This window comes from Anas acuta, chromosome 6, assembly GCF_963932015.1.
Source record: "Anas acuta chromosome 6, bAnaAcu1.1, whole genome shotgun sequence".
Taxonomy (NCBI): domain Eukaryota; kingdom Metazoa; phylum Chordata; class Aves; order Anseriformes; family Anatidae; genus Anas; species Anas acuta.
Genome location: NC_088984.1, coordinates 9,924,468 through 9,944,748, shown reverse-complemented (window position 1 = coordinate 9,944,748; position 20,281 = coordinate 9,924,468). Strand labels below are relative to the sequence as shown.

At 38.3% G+C, this 20,281-nt stretch overlaps 1 protein-coding gene across 29 annotated transcripts in view; it reads left to right on the top strand.

Annotated features, from left to right (window-relative positions):
* Positions 1–20,281, top strand: part of NCKAP5 (NCK associated protein 5) — a 435,214-nt gene that overhangs the window by 326,048 nt on the left and 88,885 nt on the right. For all 29 annotated transcript variants that reach the window (XM_068687313.1, XM_068687308.1, XM_068687306.1 and 26 more), the window contains 2 exons: positions 11,397–11,465; positions 16,396–16,434. In XM_068687313.1, coding sequence (XP_068543414.1) covers positions 11,397–11,465; positions 16,396–16,434 — 108 coding nt within the window. The remainder of the gene's footprint in view (positions 1–11,396; positions 11,466–16,395; positions 16,435–20,281) is intronic.

Genomic DNA, 20,281 nt, shown 5'->3' with positions numbered 1-20,281 from the left:
ACTCGAGTTGTGCTTACTTATGTGTGACACCACTTTGGCTCAGTTTGTAGATCCCAGCTGGGCTGTTGGGCTGGTGCTGCTGCACTTTCCATGCCTGAGTTTCTTGCTGGAACACCTCCGAATCCCATCAAATTTGACTTAATATATGTTCTATTCTTATTTTTTAAATAGCAAATGACTCAATACAATATGCTAATGAATACACTTCCTGTAATACACACAACATTTAAGAAATAACTGTTTCCTGTCTTAAAAAAAAAAATCCATATGAAACTGTTATTGGTATCCAAAGCTTGTTTTTTTCTAAGAATTTTTGCAATTTGCTACATGTTCCCATAGTGTGTAGTGTAAGTCTTTTCTTGGACATCTTAGGGGTATAGTTTACCAGTGAACAAAAGTACAAAGGATAAGCTCTGAGTAGAATTTTATATACTGAAAAGCAAGATTGAATAAATAGTAGGAAAGTATTTAGTCTTTCACTGTAACACTTCATAATATATAATTAAAATAAAGTGGTTTTTTTTTGTTTTTTTTTTTGTTTGTTTGTTTTCTGTGTAGCTAACTTTATTGTTTATGTTTCTGTACAGTTTCATATTTTATATTTTCATGAAATACCAAGTTGTAAAATTATCCAAGTAAAAAAAATGCCTCTGGCACATCTCTGTTTCATGCAGGAGAAAGCCTTCCCAACAGGCCTGCCTTTCCCTTTGGTGCAGGGAGGTGCAGTCCTTTGGCCTAGCTCTAGTCAAGCCCAGGAGGTGTTGGAGTTCCTCCTCTAGTTCTGTCTGCAAGAAACTCAGACAGTTGTCTGTGGTCCCAAAGCCACACCACAGTGTGAACTGCAACCTGGTTAGTTTCTGATTTTTATCAGAAAAATACTTGAGAAGGCTGCTCACTGCTTATCCAAGTCAAAAAGCTGATGTAGGTGCACCAGACATCAGCCAGCCCAATGGGAGAAATTCCCTGTGAGAAATTAGGGTAGCAGTCAGGTACTGTCACATCAGACAGCTTCGAAGGGATTCTCGTTCCTCTACATCTGTCTTCTTTAACATGAATGCAGTCCGCAGGGCAGAAAGAACAGACGGAACTCCAAAATGTTGAAACTTTAAATAGACAGAGTTTGAGGCCTGAGCTGTTTATCTGTCAAGCAAAAGGCAATTACTTTGTAAATTCACTATTCTGCTCTCAAAGATTAAAAATAAATCATTTAAAAAATGTCCATGCAGAAGTCAGCCCACCACGTATTGCTGTGTGGAGTGAGGGGCATCATTTGGTACTTGCTCCGTCTCTTAAAATATATATATATGTGTGTGTGTGTGTGTATATATAAAGCTTTCAGGAGATGCAAACTGATTACAAATTGAGTTTTATTTCAGCAAGAAATGAAACAGTAATTTTGTGATTCAGTTATGAGAAGTTAGCTATTGGCTACAAAACAATTCCTGCACATTATATGGCATTTGATGCTATTCATAGCACAGCAAACCACTACCTTGTTCTGCTTTGCTTTGCTTCTCGCCTCCTTACCTGGAAGGGAGAGACATAACTGAAACCATCAAAAGAAGTTCATTTTTAAGTACCTGGGGCTGTTGACTTATGGGTGACTTGGATGAAGAAAGTGAAATTGCAGGAAACACTGCCTTCAGAAATAACTCAATGCTCCTGTGTAGTTAAGAACAGAGAAACTTGTTATAAATTTACGTTATGCCTTGTGAAATGGTTGACATTAATAGCTTATTGTGGTGGAAACCTTTTAACTCTGAGTCTTTAAAGGAGTAGAATAAAATGATTCATCATAGAAGGAAGAAAATAACATATTTTATATTTTATTATGTTTAAAAGAAATTTTCTGACAATATCAATTATAATATTGTGTAATACTTTAAATCCATTGCATAGTGTGGCAAAGAAAAATCGTTCTTTTTACTCACAGTTCAAATCAAAATAAGCTCACAGGATATTTTTATAAAGGAAAACCGCTTGTGTATTTTCTGCCATTGCATCAGGAACCACACATGTTTACTTGGAGAAGAAAAATCAGGTGTTCCCACTTAAAGAATCATTGGATACCAGGGAACTAATACGAGTTTCACATCACACAGGCAATGGATGTGACATTTCAGCACAGGGGATCTGTGTCTGCCAGGCTATCAGTTTCAATTACTGCATACATAGAATTATTTTTGTTTTAACTACACGCAAAAGCTTTGAATAAATAACCAGCATAAAAAATTATTTCTTGATAAAAATTCACCATCCTCATTTACCAAGACAGGGCAAAACATCTGTTGTTTCACCTTTCAGTGAGAACTAAAATAACCAGTTAATGGGAGACAGTGAATAGTATTGTTGATCGTATGATACACAGGGAAAAAAGGCAGGAATGCATTAAAGTTTTGCACATTTTCTTTCTATTATCAGCCCCAAACATGCTCAGTTCCTTAGTTTCCTGGGGAACAGGGAGCGTGGGGTGTGTTGGTGTTCCATGGAGACAGTGCCAACTTTAGATCCAAATTTGCAGTTTACTATCATTTATTAATACCCTTTCCATTTGAGTGCAAGGAGCACCCTGGGATTACTGCGTGAGGGCCACTGCTTGTGTTAACCTATGAAATTATATCGCATGTTCATTCCAGTGATATTAGAAAAAATAGATAAAAGCCATTTTAAAAGAGAAAAGCTGCTCTTGATGGATTGAATTTCTAGAAATCAAAAAAAAAATAAAAAATCCTATTAGAATCCTAGTAGAATTTTCCCTGAAGAGTTTGGTGTTTTGGTCTTTTTACCAAAAAAAAAAAAAAAAAAAAAAAAATCCAGGTAAGAGCTTAAAATACAAAGATATATATGTATATGTTACATACAAATTAATGTTAAACACAAAATGTCCCTTCAGTTGAATCAGGTCCACTCTGCTTGCTCTTATCTACCTGTATTAATTGTAAGAATCTTAATTTCAGTTCCAATTTCGGGACTGCTTACTATTTTTTATTGACCAGGGATTTTATTTTTAGTTCTTTGATAGAGGAAGTAACTGCCTCTTAATATTACATGGGGAAGCACTGTAAGGCTGCCGGAGCGAGGTCCTGTGAGTTCTTCAGGGACAGCCTGTTTCAAAGGGGAACAAATCACTTAAAACAAGAGGAAAATGAAGGAGATCGAGCAGCTGCCTCAGGTTTACAACTTGCAAGGGGAAGGATCACCAAATGTAAATACTGGAAAATCAGAAAATAAACAAATTTTGCGATAGGCACACACAGTTCCTTGCATAACATTTCAGTCTTATATCATACAATTGTGTGACGGCGTTGGAGCCTGTAGCATCGTGCTCAGGTGCATGCTCTAGGGAGATGCCCCGCACTGTTGGCACAGTGGCGTTTTTGGGATGGGTGAATGACTTCCAGCATTCCTCCTTCCTGCTGCCCAAGTCAACCAGTCCATAGCACAGAGCTTCTTGGGGCTGCTGAGAGCTGTCTTGCCTGTGGTTTACAGGCAAGCTGAGTGCCGCAGTCCCTGTGCAGAGCATGGCGTCACACCAAGGTGCACAGCTTAGCACTTTGTGTGGAGGATGAGCGGTGAAAAGCAGGAGTTCTGCTGGGGCTTTTGGGTCTCCATCCTCATACTTTTGTGCTTCATCAAGTGTGTGCACAGTACATGTACAATTACCCCTATATGTGTATCTTTAACTTAAGAAAATACACATGGCTTTATACCGCCTGTCTTTGCTTATTTGTATCTATTTACTTCTTGTCCTCAAAAATGTTTTATTGGTGATCATTTGGAATAATTTTTGGGAAAAAAAAATGTCATCTTTCACAATTTTAACCTATTTTTTCAAAGGCCTGTATTGACAGTGCATTGCCAGTGGGCATATTGTAAGTCTATTATAGTCTCAGTAAATAATGCTAGAATTTGCCATTTGCTACAATTTGTATGCAAGGAAACAGACAAAGCTATTATTGATAGATCTGTTGGTAGCCTAGATATTTATTTGCTGGAAGATAAGCCTGGGCAGTCTGTTTTGCTAGATCCATTCCTAACCTTCTCTTTAAAATGTCAACTGCAGACATTTCTGTGGTGTCAGGAGGGAAAATGTTGAAGGTTTTAAAGGCTTGTCATTCTTAAACACATTAGAGTCAACCAAAATAATAAAAAGAAGACAAATATTACCATGCTTGAACCAGTTAAAAATTTCCAGCCACAGCTTCTGGAAATAACAACGGGGGGGGGGGGGGGGGGGGGAATCACAGAGGAATTCCCAGGAATGTGAGGTTCATTTTTAGCACATTTTAGGAGGCAGTCTCATCAGATGTGTATGAATCATTCGATTTGGGTTTGTTTGGTTCATCTGCTGAAGTTTGTACGTTCCTCCAGCATAAGTAGGTTTGAAGGATTAGGTTATAGCCGTCCCCTTACAAAAAGGAGGCTTTGCCTTGTAAGCCGAGAACCAGTTTTGTCTTCCCATGGGAAGTGGGAGACAGTCAGTGGGCAGGAGAGGAGCTCCCTGCCTGTGAGCCCTGTCCAGGACCCAGGGTTGGGTCTCCTTCCATCTGCTCCAGATCTGGGCATATAACGGGCAAGTTCTGTTATCTGATCTCTGGCAGCATGAAATCTGTATGATTTTTAAAGCTAATATAATCTCCAGTGTAAATTCCTGTTTAAATACACGAATCAGCTCATCAATAATTCGTAAAACACCATATGCAGCTGCAGAGACCTTGGGCTGCTTTTACTTAAAAACATTTAAAGCCAAGTTTTTACATAGTCTTAAGTGGTTAGCCTTTTGATGTTGAATAATCTTCTGATTTCTAGCACACATTAAAACAAGAAGGTTATGCTGCTCTCTGCAAGGCTACAACCCCACTTTGCTGGCAGCACAGCTATAATTCAGCACGGCTGTGAGATAGGCTGCTTGTGAGAGCTGGTGGTGGCTTCTTCTAATCTCATGGGATTTTTGCATCAGTAAAGAACTAAAAAACAAGACTAAAATTTTTAATTTCAAGAATGATCCCTCCCAGAGAGCTTTGTTGTGGCCTTCTTACAGACAGAATTATGGTTAACTCTTTTATGGTTCTGTATTTTGTAATTTAAAATAGCACGCGTTGCTTTCATCCTGTTTTATTTGAATTGTGTTGAGCATTGGCTGAATATTTCAGATAAAATGTGTCAAATCTTATAAGTGCGGTTGAAGAGGAAAGACTATTTTATCATGCTGAAAAGAAAGCTGCAAATGCGGCAGTTGACAAGGCTTAGGGCCCCTGTGTTCCCAAGCAAGGGTGAGAAGCTTGGCTGTCATATCAATAATTTGTCCTTCTTGCTTCTTTTTCCCCATCTCCATGAGGTGGAAGAAACAGATGAGACTGGAACAGTTGAAAAAGCATCTGGTAGTGTTCACTTAAGTATTAGCTTGCCCAGTGCCCTGTTACTCCATCAGCACGTGGCTTTCCTCAGTTGGTCTCTGCCCCTGGGGGGGGGAACAGCTCTGCATGGAGGCTCTGGGGCTCTCTGGCGTTGTCCTGTTGCAGGGCAGGATCGGGGAGCAGCCCGGTGCTGACAGGTTGTGGGGAGCAGTTCCCAGCTTATTCCTAGCAAGGAGACATCTGTAGCAACATAAAAAACATCGGCAAATGACCAGTGGCAATGCTTCTGTACTGCTAGAAATAAATTTAGGCTGTTGTTCCTATCGTTATGTTGAGTTTAAAGCAAAGATGCCATTTTATCTACTTCTAGCCAGCATAACTCTGCTGTTAAACTTTAGTCTGACAACTTGTTTAATTGAAAAGAAAGCGTGATTACTGGGCTAGATCTCAAAGGACAAGTTTTCTGGGTAAGGTGGGCAGAATAATACCAAGTTTCCTGCGACCAAATATATGGAGGTGGTTCAAGTGGTAAACTCTTCCTGGGGTGGCAGCTTAGAAAAAAAAAAAAAAGCCATAAGGACCTCATAAGGACCTAGGGGAATATTACAACAATGTTGTTACTTACTTTTACCAGCAACAGGCTGTAACCTCTCCAATAGTGTGCTGTATGCAGCTGTGACCACAGAAGTATACAAAATCAGAGGCTGAAAGCATGAAGAAATTGCTGAGCACTTCTGAAGTGCTTGGACAGCTATTAATATACTGCGCGGGGCATGACAAATGAGTGTCTGTGTAAATCGATAAACCTTTCTATAAATGCACTAATGGTTTAGTATGAATAGCAAAGAAGTGCACATGGTAACCACTGTTGTAGCGTTCTGTCAGGGATTTTAAAGTTCACTGTCATAACTTTGTTCCTCTTGACCTTTATTGATGATACCTTCAAAGCATGTTGAGCTGCTAACTTGACACACAACCTTTAGACCTTCATCTGCTTTTCCCTCAGTGCACAGTAAATGCTTTCTATCCTTCCTTTTCTTCTCCCTTCTTCCACCCATTCTTTTATGTTGTTTCAACTCTACAATGGTTGAATAAGGACAACTGGTTTTATGTGCTTCTCTTTTATTCATGTCTTCTAGCAGAAACTTTGGTGCTTTAATTCTTTTCAGCGTGGTGCTAAAGGTGTAGAGGACTGCCTGTTGAAGATTCCCTAATAGGTACATTAAGTAATTCTTCACTTAAAGACCCCAAAGCACCCAGCATATCCTCGTTCTTATCTCATTGAAATAGGCTAGCTAAATAACAAAATGTTGTTCCTGTTCTCCTGCCTTAATAAATCAAGGCACATAAAGGTTAAGATTAAACTTTTTGAAAAGCACTTTAGGGACTAAAATCCAAATCTCATTTCAAACATGATTTAAGCATTTCACTCCTTTTTCAAGAAGCACACAGAAAGGGCTTTTGCAAGATGTTAAGTGAGAGATGTCCTCTCAAGTGCCACTTAGAGACGCAAATCTGGAGGAGACATGGATGTCTCATGGCGTTCTCAGACGCGAGAATGTCTGCCACTCCTACCAAACACGGGTAAGTGCTGAACAAAGTATAGCTAGTCGGCAGTCCTTAACCTGTTCTAATAATCCTCTCTGAGACAGTTAAGAGGGAAGAGGAGAGAATGAAGAAATCATCCTAAATGTGTGTATCGATGTAAGAGTATATTTATGATGAGCATATTGATTTCAGCTATTTATAGTCTGATACTATTTAGCTGAAAGGTGCCAGGCTCTATCAGTGTGGGTGAGGATATCTTGAGGATATAAAAACTCAGAAAAAAATGGAAGGCAGCAGAGCACTTTTTGTCTTAGAGCCTACTGGTAATAAATGCTTCTGGGAAGATAGCACTTTTCTCTTTTTTGGGAGTGTTAGGGGGATATTTGTGTTGTGTTTTTTGTTGTTGTTTGTTTGTTTGTTTGTTTTTAACAAAATAGTAAGTATGACCGTGTTAAGGATACATTTGACATCCATTTTAGACTTCAGGTGAAGATGATTTTCACAAGAATTTGAAGGATAGATAAATATCGTGCTTGAATAGATGCTCCTTGTTTCTTGGTGTTAAGGGTATCATAACGATCATTACCATTTTACAGTTATTATTTTTTTTTAAATTGTAATTAATTGGTGTGCCTTTACTGATTGGGTAGAGTAACACGTTTTTAGTAACGTGAAAAAAGCCATGGCTGCTTTCTGTCTCCTTGTTTCTTCTATAGCATCAAGAGCAATAAATCATTGTGAACCAAGGAGCTTCCTGCTGTCCCAGAGGAAAAAAAAAAAAATAGTTTTAAGGAAACATTGTGTAATGTGAAAACAAATATAGTTTATTTCTTTGCATTGGACCTGGATCTTCATTCATTGGAAATAAACGTCAGATTCTTAGTGACTTCAGCACGAACAGGACTGGACCTCAGAGTATCAGTCCTGTAGTCTGTCTGTTACTGGTCTCAAATGAAACAGTGAGCAGCTGCCCCGCAGGTGAAAGTAGTTTTCTTCAGCATCTGTGAAGGAGAAAGAAGACTCTTAGTTGACCTGAAGATCATCATTGTTACTATGGCTATGTTTTCCACCCCAAGAAAAGGATTAAAATTAGAGTTGACAAAGTCTTCTGTAATGACTGTATCTTAGCAGTGTTACTTCTGGTTTATGCAAAGTAATCTGAAGTTTTCAATTTCAAATTGATTTTCCATAAACTCACTCTCACCATTCATAACAAAGCTGTCTCTAATTAAGGCAGCTGATGGCTGTTTAACATTTCCCAAGTCTTGACTGAAATATTTAAATTTTCCAATGTTTGGAGAGACTTTTGTGGGCAATAATTTTTCCAAATCAGAACTAGGAGGTCCCTCTGTTCCGACATCTGTAGGATCCTTGACTCTGTGATGACCCAAAAACCACATGCAATGTTTCATTTAGTGATAAGTTCTGCACAGTTACTGCTGGCTGTAAGGATGATACCATGCTTTGGGAGCTGACCCCCAAGAAAACACAGGCTTGCCTATGGACGCTGATGGCAAGTGCTGAATGTCGTGTGCCTGCAGCAGCTTGCTGGGCTGCATCACTTCTAGTGCCTGTGAGGCTGAAGGGCAGAGGTGTTTTATTTCCGTCTGTAACAAAATACATATAAATACCTAGATGATAGCTATGCCTAAGACTAGAAATCACCGTAGAAATGAGGTGGTATCTCAGAGGGTATTCTCAGCAGTCTCGATTTTGCTGCCCTGCTAGGCTATCTGTGTGTGGGAGAAGTGACTGGAGAGGGGTCAGTACTTCTCTGCCACTGCCTCTGGGTGCCTGCAAGCGTGCAATAGCCTTCGTGCTGAGAGAAGTGGGGGCTTCTTATTGCGGCTTAGCCTACTAAAAGCACGGCCTGAAAATAAAAATGAAAATAAAATGTAATAGTGATTTCTCCAATGAGACCTACTTTGCTTAACAGGCGGAAGATGCCCAGAATGAACAATACCGGAGGTGGGCTCAGAGGTGGGCAGGTCCCTCTGAGCAAGAAGGAGCAGACGTACGGCAACAACAAAGCCCAGTGGTTTCTGTTCAATAAATGAAGGTTTGGATTAGGAGGCAGGGTTTTGAGACCACAAGTGCTATTACAGATTTTCTAAATGAATACTTTTGGGGGATTGTGGATTATTATCAAGTATTCAGTTGCTGAATAGGGTGATTTAGTGTATCAAGTCCTGGTTTTCCCACGTTGTGGGAAGTGGCGCAGAATCTTAAGCAAAGTCGGTCAAGTGTTCCCTTCTAGTCCAGTCCTCATTACAAAAACGCCAAATAAATGGGCATGATTTGCTCAGCAATCAAGAAGAACAGAAGTCAAGCTAACATTGGCTGCATTACATCCTTTCTCTGCACTTTCAGAGCTACTGGTGTGAAAAGGGTTTTATTATACAGATGTTTCCACTATGGCTTGATAAGAGGAAAAATGTACCATTTATTTATAATGCTGTCAAGTTCAGATTTCCTAATTTTGGTAGCCTGTTTGTAAAGGGATAGCTCACTGAAATCAGAGATTCAGCTAACAGAGCCAGGAAGGCTTAGCTTCCATTTTAAAACCTCACAGCATTCAAAGGAAAAAAGGACTAAGAAATAATGGGGACTTCTCTGGGTATTTTGTATAGTACAACTGCAGGTAGTAGGTCTTTTAGACATCTCTATATGGAAGCAATCTGCTCAGACTGTTCTAGGATAAAATCACACAGTATATTTTCACATTATGGAAAATGAAAATTCCAAAAATTAAACCCATAGGTACACCACATGAGTGAGTTAAACGGCTGTGCAGACTAATCCTTTAATGAGAGCTTCAAAACAGTAAGAATTTATCTTGGATGACATTTTAAGGTGATAGTCGTAGAGAAAACATCTGAAGATCTTTAACTCATAGAAATACCTTTTTACATAGCAATCCTCTCTTTATTTTATCAATCAATCTGCAGGAATGCATCTGTAAAAGCAAACTGATAACTGTATGTGATAGCGTCTTCAGTGCGGAGGAGGACTATTTACCCTCCAGCTCCTAATTCCTTACTGCTGCTCTTGCTTTTTGTGGCTTCTGCTACTTCTACCTTGCTACTTCTGCATCTGTATTTTTTGTTCCCTCGTCTTACATTGCTCCATGCAGGATCACCCATAGACTTTTTATAGCCATATGTTGAATCCATTGGGAGGAAGCACTGTGAAAATATTACGCTGAGCATTTTACCACCTTTGCTAGCTTGGACTGTGACCACAGTGACCACAAATCAATTTATTGGACTTAGGGCTTTTCATTTTGCTGAATCATTGACCTTTCTTAACACAGAAGTGATAACTGTGCATCTTTCTGTAGACTCTTTCCGTGCAGTACATTGCATTAATTTTTCTCCTAATATTATGCATTAACCATATTTATGAGTGTTGTATTATATAACCATGACTCTTCTGAAACAGCACTTGTTAAACTTTTACAGATTGACAGAACAGTTATAGTGAAGCGAGTAATGTAAATTGTATAATAGTTGTAATTATCTGAATGCAGTGATTGTGGTGTTATGGTTACGTGATAAGAAGTTATACAGGGGAGGCAAAGAGCTTTCTGGAGCCTATTTTAACTCACAGCTTTTTATATATTGTTTTAGTTTCTCAGTCTTTAAAAGAAAACTAGTTGAAACTTGTTCTGATGCAGCTGTATACATCTCACTTAAGAGATTTTCCTTTTCTAACACTGACAGTATTCCTAAAGTCCAAGTCATAATATATAGAAAAATGCATTGATTTCCTTTAATTTATGTACCAGATTCTGCCATTCTGAAGTTCGCACTATGCAAGAATATGAGTGTAATGGAAATTAAAGATAGATAAAAGGCACTACTGTACAGAAAACTTTATCATATTTAAACTGACATACACTAGAGAAAAAAATTCTGACTTTAAGATTGCATTTAGAGGTACTAAAATACCACTTGTATTCTTGAAGTGATGGTAGCTTTTTTAAGGTAAAGATTAATAAATTTCTCTGGTTTTGCTAAAGGGTGTAATTTACCAATTATTTATTATGTGTCAGTGCATCTGGAGTTACTCGATGCAGAAACCTGGCTTATGAAAAGCTGCCATGAGTAAATGTTTACATAAGATTGCCCATCATTACCTTTTGATAGTAGCTGCTTCTGTCCGCTTCCAAGTGGCTTTCTCAGACAGCAAGTTCACTCTAAGAGTAAGAAAGGGAGAGAGAAAGATATATGAAGATCTTTTATAATGTTTCATTGCAGACTCTGTTGCACCTGGCAAGATGAGACTGTAGACATACTTCTGCTGGTATTTTGTTCTAAATTGTAATGCATGGTGTGAATAATTTCAGAAACTATTTTTACTCAAACAAGTTGTATCGTGCTTTTTATTTTGGATCTTGAAGAAGCACACAAAGCACTCACCTTAAGAAAACTTATGAATTGGCCTGTAATTCAAAATACCTATTTATTTGTTTATTGTATTTTATTGTAGGCAGAGAATTCAGCACTGGCTCTGGAAAACGAAAATCAGAGAGAACAGTATGAAAGATGTCTTGATGAGGTAAGGTAGCTAAAAAGGGGTGTTCTTACCTGGTACTGCAATGAAATGAATAGAAACAAATTTCTCCTCTCATACAAGGTTGACATTGTTCTGCAATTTTCTGGTACTACCTCAGTCTATGTAATTCCAAGAACATGTGTCTGTCAGTCATAAATACTCCGTGACCTCTGCTGTAAATTGTTGTTGTTTGTCTTCACCAAAAAGTTGGTATCTCCGTGACCAATATTTGGAACTTGACTGCTGTACTGGCTTTGCCACCAAAAATGTTATTCTGGAATTAAATTGTCAGACAGATGCCCTTTTGCAGGGATGCCTTCTCCCAGTAAATTATCCTAAGAGGAGAAAATTATCATTTACCTGTTTGGTTTTGTGTGCTCTTGCTTTTCAGTAGCGTGGAACACAGGTGGCAATGCTTCTGTCAGAACTCCCCCAGCTTTCCTATGTAATAGGAATTGTCTCTCTGCTCCCCCTTGTGTTTACATACCCAGGTCTTTATGCTGGTTTTGTGTGTGGGTTTTTTTTTGTTTGTTTGTTTGTTTTTGTTTGTTTTTTGTTTTTCCTATCTGTTGGCTGACTTCTACTGCATGCCTCATCTTCTGATCATTTACAGCTATCTAATTCACCCATCAGTTACTGCCTGAGCACTCCATCAATGCTTACCATTCCAGAAATGTCTGCCTTAGGACATACAAGATTTTGGGCAGTGTCTCTCCTATTGCTTACAGCTTTCTCTGTATGATGAGATGTTTACTGGTGTTTACTTATTCCTCTCATTTTCCTGAAATAATGCTCTTCAAGACGTGCAAGAGCTTAAAATAAGTTTGAGACTTTTAGTAGCTTAAGGTGTTACTTAGCGAAAATCATTTGCTCATTCTACAATGGGAACGCGTAGTAGTGAAAGTAATTAGCTAACATGCAACCAAAAAAAAACACCATAAAACCTATTCTGGCTTCTTAGCTCTACCTTTGAAAAAAGAGTACACAAAGTGTCTAAACCACACATAGCAGATAAAAATTCATGCATTCATACCAGCTTTTTAAATTTTCAATCAGCATTTGCTGAAGTTTTACTGTCATGATCAATATAGCTGTGGTACAACAAGCTTCCAATTTAGGTTGACTTTCATCAGCACACGCACACTTTCACCAGTGTAGTATATTTGCAGATGCACTTTCCCACCAGGCTGCGTGCTGTCTCTTCTGTGGCTGTGGGCCAGCTGCAGAGCCTTGGTCTGCGTTGGCCTGAGTGAAATTAGCACAATGGCCTGATGAAATTACCACACAGTTATTTACTTTAGTTTAAATTACAGAGCTTAAAATTATTTTTTAGATTGTCTTGGACAAAATCTGTCTACACTTTGGAGATGTGTAAAGCACCATAACTGTCCCTCCCAGAAAAAACACTGCAGGCACACTACAAGGACAGATGATATGTATTTATTCTGTGTTTGCAGTAACATGATGGATTTCTGATCCAAGGCTGTATTTTTTACATGCTGTTGCAGTTCGAAGAATGAATAATTATATCAAACTATGCTCTGAACTTTATTATTTTCAACATTAGGCTGGTTGTGTACAGTTCTTCGATATTATCACAGCTGTATCCATCTTCTCCCACTGTGTCAACTTTTTCAGGAGAGAGTGCTTCTTGTCACCTGTGGTTTTGTGCTTCCCTACTTTTTTGTTTTGTTTGCTTATCTTTTTGTGTGTGTGCAATGCCCTTTCTTGTCCTTTCCCATTGTTTGGTATCACTTTTTTTCTCCTCCTTCCCCTTTGAGCTCCCATGGTGCTTTGGCAGGGACACTGCAGCCAGTGTTGTTTTAGCTGGCACAGGCTTGGACCTACTCCTTTCTGAGCACTGAGGTGAAGAAGTTGTTACCGTTGGCTTAGGCAGCAAAATCGTTTTTTAATAATCATAAGTTCTGCAGGATTCCTGAGTTAGCACCCACCTGAGCACATCCCCTTGGGGGCCTCCCCAGGAAATTCTGCTTCATTACAGTACCAATATAGAGATTAGATATAAAAGTAATTAGTGAATAACTCAGTCCATGTGAGAACCTTCACTTCCATCTAGAGTCTTCTGAGGATGTATTGCATGTGAAAAAGTCCTTTCCAAAAAAAGGATTCTTACTGGAGATCTCGAGAAAATAAAATGTATTGCATGAATATTTTTGTGGGAAAAAAAAAAAGAGTCCTTCATGAATTTAAATAAATACTCACTGATTTTTAAAGTAATTGTTCATATTGGAATGTATATATAAACAACTTTAGAAGAAACATCTGGAAGAAAGTGTTATCGTCCCAGTACTTAATACTTAAAAGAGCTCATTTAATTTCACAAATACCACAAATACGTATCTTTCCATCTCTGAAGAATTTAATGCTAAAACCAGGATTGTCTTCCTATATTTTCAGTGTTTGAGGTTAGCATGCCTAATCCTAGTTTCCTATCCTAGAATTCAGCTCTCAGTTTATTGGCAAGTGGTAATGTCATGTTTATTCACTTTACAGTGCCAGCTGAGATTTCTGTCAAGCTTCACTATACTTATAAGCAGGAAATTGTGTAAGTTAGCTTAGATAATATGTTTGCTGATGTTTTAAGAATTAAACTGTAACATTATTGAATACGTATCCATTTAGCTAATAAAAAATACAAAGTCATCGTAAAAACTCATTCTGAAGTTTGAATAAAATATAACACCTTTCATTTTAGTACAGTTGAAATGTCTTTGTGCGTATGTAAAAATCCATTAAAGACAGCCCTGTAAAATCTGAGTACTTGTAAAAGATGTAATAGATGTTACACTAGGGTCTCTTTTCTCTGATTCATTCTTTTATACCTTTTCTATTAAGACCACTTTATAATATGTATATGTAAACATAATCGTGTAAGGGAAAAGTGGAGCTTGATCTTTTATCTCTTTTATTGCAGTCCACAAAAAGAAATCTCACCAAAAAATCTTAGCGATTAAGCCAAAAGTAGAGGCAGGCAGTGTGAAGGCAAGCAGTGTCATATGCTGCTTAACAGCAGACTGAGGAACCAGCCACGTTGGTTCTATGCCTTGTGTTTGCCCTGTTAACTTCATGACTCACAGGTCAAGTCATTTTACAGTCTCTTGCCTGCAGGGATTGAGGCACAGTTCTGTCTCATATCAGTGGGAATTTCACGTATTCTCAGGTACCAGTCCCTCTGCCTTCAGTGGTCTCAGTTTGGTAGTAGTGACTATCCGCTTTGTAGTGCTGGCTTACGTTGTTCATATCCATGGTGTCTCTTGATACCTGTAAGTAAAAATACCTTATAGCTTAGAAGTTTATTTCCATCTGGACACTAACCCTGTTGTAGGACTAGAATGACAACCTCATTTGAAATGCAAAAGTTTGGACACGATTCCACTTACAGACTGCTAAATTAACTGTAGTTGCTGCAGAACATTTCACTGGAGGCTTCCCACCACTGTTCCCACCAAGCATACAGACCTAAAAATCTTTGAATAGTAATAGCAACACATTTTGCCAAGTTGCTAGATACAAGAATCAAATAGCCTAATTTTGTTAAGAAACTAGCTCCATATCTTTCTTACTGAGATCTAGGGGAGCTATGGATCATAGGCAAGTACGTCCATTTAGATACCTAACTTCATACACTCAGAGTTAGAAAATTTGTCCCATATGCACTGGAAAATTGTTTGTTTTTTTTTTCTAATTTGGCGGATCATGTCATTTACACTCAATATATAAAGGTATAGGTGTAATTTCATAGGCAATTCTGTTGCAAGAGACTTGTATACACTTCTAAGAACCTTTTAGTTCTTGGTAAAGTAACTCCATGTCAGAAAGTAAAGAAATAATGTATTAGACATGGCTTGTTCAATTTTCAGGTAGAGCAAACAGACATTGGAAGAATATGCCAGAAGGAACGCTGTTGGATGTAGATTGTGAAAGCCCATAGGGCAAGGCACATGGTTTTTCAAAACTGCAACATATTTACTTCTGTTGCTTATTACTGTTCTAATATTAGTCTGTCTTCTGTTAAATCATGTATAGAGCAATTTTATGGGACCATTGTTCCACAGGCTGCCTTAACTTAGGGACCAGCTCAGAGGAAAAGACTGATACTAGGCAATTTTGTGAGAGTACGAATCTAAGGTACCTTTTAGATCAAATGGCACTGAATCTTTTGCAGAAATGAATTAGCTTCAACTCTTATATTACACTGAAAACATAACTTGCAAGTTAGACATCATCAACAGAAAATCTTACCTCGGCCCTTCTTTCCATTCCTCCTTCTTCCCCCCATGCCTGCTGGTAAATATAAATTAGAAAGGGTGTATAATATAAATAACTTCAACAATTCCCCATTGAATATATAGTTCCACTAATCAATGGTGTGTAATGTCATTCAAGTCAATTATACTGTGTGGTGTGAATGCCTTCCAACCACATTTTGATGACAGTAGGTACTTTAATTTTCTGTGGCTCTTTATGGTTTCTGCTTGTCATGATAGATGTACCATTTTGTCAATATTGAATCAAGAAGCAATTAAACTTCATGAAAACATTCAGGACTCCTCAGCTGGTAAAAATCAGCTCTAGTGAATGCAAGTCAATCCATGCTGATGCACAACAGCTGCATATAAACCTGTGAGGTTTTAATCTAGTTTAAAGAAAGGGTGACAGAAGTTAAGGAAATGTCCATCATGTCACACTAAAATTGATAGATGTTTGTTTATAAAGACTAGCACAGAAGTAATGACTGGCATTTCATATATTCTTTCTAGTATAACCTGATGAAAATGCTAGTAAATAATGAAAATAGTAGGTTTCATGGTGGTTTTAGATGGAAAATGGAGTATAAAGCCACAGAAGAAGGTAATGTTATGCAAAAACACATATGATCATGTACTTAAACTATATTATCTATTTCTTTCAGGTAGCTAATCAGGTTGTTCAGGCTTTACTTACTCAAAAGGTAAGTTGTATTTTGGTGTAACTTAAAGCTTACAGAAGTTCATTCATTTAAGATATACATATTGTTATATAGGGTACTTTTTTTTAAATAGTTTTCGCACACTTAATTACCAATGCTGCAACATGTCTGGCCCAAATTCAAGGGCTTTCTGAAATACAGGTCAATAAAAGTCCATGAAACTGTACATCTTCAAGGCTCAATCAAATAGGAGCCATGTCCAGTTCTTACTGTTTACCTATGCCGAAACAGTGTCTGAAAATCATCCCCAGATGGTGACTTCTCCATTCCTTATCCATAATTAGCTCTGGCTCTCCCACAGCCTGTTCCTGTGTGAAATAAAATAAAAAATAACAGTGCAAGTCAGTAGTTGGCACTTCCACTCATGCACAGGAAAAGGAAAGACTTCCTGGTGTCAGCTTGTGCTTCCCTGGGTAAAAGAGAGTGAGTCTAGAATGGCAATTTGGCTACTCTGCTTGTGGGCTGGGGACCAGCAATAGAGATTGTGTATTTTGCCTTTTGATGGCCTCATGCTCCATTATTCTGGATAAGCAAGGGAAGCACTGTATAAACAACATTCTTGTGGGGTTGTGCAAACCTGTCAAAATGAAAACATTCACTGCAGATACTGTAAAGGTCCACTCTGGATCAAGTCATGTCTGAAGTTTCTTTCCATTCACACTCCAAACTGTTGAATATGAAGTGTGGTAGTTTCAAATAGAACCTAGCTGGACAAGTAAAATTAAAAAAAGATCTTGGCAAAATGAAAAAGTGTTCTGGGAAAAAAAAGTAAGACGGAATTCAATAGAGAGAAAAGCAAGGTAATTACATATAAGCAGAAATAATCAGCTGCCCAGAGAGAGCAGGGATTAACTGGTAGGACAAACAATTATACAAAGATGTGGTCTTTAAGTTGAACACAATTCCATGATGTCATTGTCTTAGGGGAAAAAGAACAAAAAATAAACAAACCCAAGATATAAAGATTTATAATAAGCTATAAACACTGCAGTATTCATGAAATGATCCTTTGTGTGATCTAGAACACTTGATGAATGTGCAATTATTAAAATGTTTTGGATCATTTAGCTTTAAAAAGACAAGTCTGAAAGGAACATAAATACAGTCTTTTAGTGCAGATAGTGCAAGGAAGAATATAAACTGTTTTGTCTACACTGAATGACAGGACAAGAAATAATGTTCTTAAAATGCAGCAAGAAACACCAAGATAATCAAAAACCTCCTCCATGCACCTAAAACCTTTGCAGATGCAAATATAACAACATATGGGAATAGTTTTAGGGGAGAGGCTCCAAAGCCTGTTAGGTTCATTGTTTGGGGCAGGCATTCAAGGAAAGCTGAGGCAGGGGTCAGGACGCAGCTCAGGACTGAGGTGGTAGGAGGCTGGGCATAGGTGTAGCTTCGGGGTGGCTGCTGCACTGCTTTGGCATGAACGTGATGACCTTCAGCTTCGCCAACTAAATTAACAGAAGGGAGCATGCCCTGGCAGCAGGAGAGACAAACAGCTACAGCCCTAAACATCTGCATGTCAGTGAATACTAATACGTGCAGACTAGTTCATCTGGACAGCAGGGAAAAGGATGGAGACCCTGCTCAGTGCCTTGTTGGACCAATTTTTTTGCGAATCAACTTTATGACCTTCTGGACGGGATTAGGAGATGTTCAGGCAGATGTTCTGCCCCCAGTAAGTCTGCTTTTGGCTACCCTGCTGTGGAGGCAGAGATGGGTGGAGGTGATGTGTAGGTGAGTGATGCAAGATTCTGGAGGGTGCCATTGCCAGTTTGGGCCACATATTCCTGGAATCAGAAATCCAGAAGTAAGAATATTCCTGAAATCTCTTCCCCCAAGAATTGTGGCCACAAAACAGCTGTTTCCACAGGTTGGGGATTCATGTATCATTATTTCATCCCATGACTTACTGAAGCATGACAAAGCCTTTTTTGCTCTAGAAGAGGGATATTTCCTTACAGCTCTTGGAATTATTGTAACTTGGAAGTGATCTTCGTGAACCACAACATATGGGCAAGTTTGCACGGCTGCTGTCTGCCTTGTATTACTCTGCCTATACTCCCTATTCTCCATATACGCATATACTGTATGGGCTGCATATTGTCAGAGGACTGCAGCCTACAGAGCTATTGCTGTAACACCTTTTAGAAACATCAGCTATTTTTTAAAAATCCCAAACCTGCATTTCAGTACAGCTTAAATGAAGATGGAGGCACTTTCTTATGTATTAACACACACAAAAAAACGGATCCACATATTGTAATATAAAACCATTTGTGATTAAATATTTACCAGAGGGTTAATCTCAGTGTATTCATCTCTACTTTGGGAATAACGTGGTTGTTTTCCAGTGAATAAAGGAGTTTCCTGAATCCCATTTCAAAGGTGTCAGACATTTTGATGACTATGTACTTTCTCAGTAATGAATCCTCCCAAGCCCATAGGAACCAGCGAGTTCATATGGATACAATAAAAACAGATCTGAATACATTTTAATAAAGTGATTTACTTAGTATTGATGGGAAGTAACAGCTGCTTACCTATTACTGAGTAATAACAGCTAATTTAATATCCATAGTAGGAGAAAAGAGGGTACTTTTCTAAATGCTAATGAATATTTAACTGTTAGAGTTCTCCTGACACCATTCATACAAGTCCTTTTATAAGAAAAGACAGGAACACAATAGCATGCAATAAAGAGGAACCTGGGCTCCTCACACCAGTCCCAAATAAGTGGATATCTGAATCCAAATAGTAACCAGTAAACAGATAAATCTAGGGTAGTGCAGCTAAGCAGTAAGACAGAGCCAGTCATGCCACAGTGAGATAACACACCTCTGGGGCATAGTGAGACATGAAGAAAAGCCGGGAGCTTTCAGAAAATGGAGAGGAGTGATTTTGTACAGTAACGCACACTGCGTAGGCTTTGCTGTGAGTTTGAAATTGTCCCTCAAGGACTAATTTTTGTTTAAATTAAGTACATGCTGTAATGTAACGAATAAAGCACTGTGTACTCACCAGTATGTGGAAGGACTGTGATTCCACCGAGAGATTCTGGTGACACAAATTGAGTGAGCAAAGCCTGAGTGATTTATCAATGTCACTGAAACCTTGAAATGGAATTACAGTCTTAAATGTGCACGTTTCAAGTTGGTCGGTTGTTACAATACATATAGAATTTCTCTAATGTGGGAGGCTTTTTCTTTTTTTTACTGTGGATTGTGGAAAAAACTATATTAAATTGAGGTTTGTGCTGAATTAGCCAAACAGCAAAAATTCACAATTCTATATGGCAAAATTATATGGATTTTCCACCACTAACTAATAGAAAATTTTACCTCTGGGAAATTTAAAAAGTCAGAAAAAAAATGAGACAAATGTGTGTGCTCTGATACTTACTGGAAGCGTCTATTCTTTCTCCTTCTATCCAAAGACTCTTCATATCACATGAGATGGTAAAAGTGCTGGGGACTGTATGTTTTATTTTATTTTCTTTATGTAAAACCTAGATCAGCAGTTTGAAATTTGAGCTATACCACTTAATTAAATTATCTTCTGATCTACGTATTTGCTTTTTGCATATTACCTTCTTCATTAGTATATTGAGGGAATATTGTTTTTTCAGGGTTTTGTAGGAAAGTCTTTTCTCCTTTTTCATCAGTGAAATAAAATGAACTGGATTATTCAAACAGAAGAAGCACATTCAGAGGAAGAGCAGCACATTTCTGGAACCTCTAGAAATGGGCACTGAATCCCATTTTGGAGAAGAGTGGGACTCATACTGCAGAGAAAAAGCAAGAATAGAGAGATGCTCAGTTAT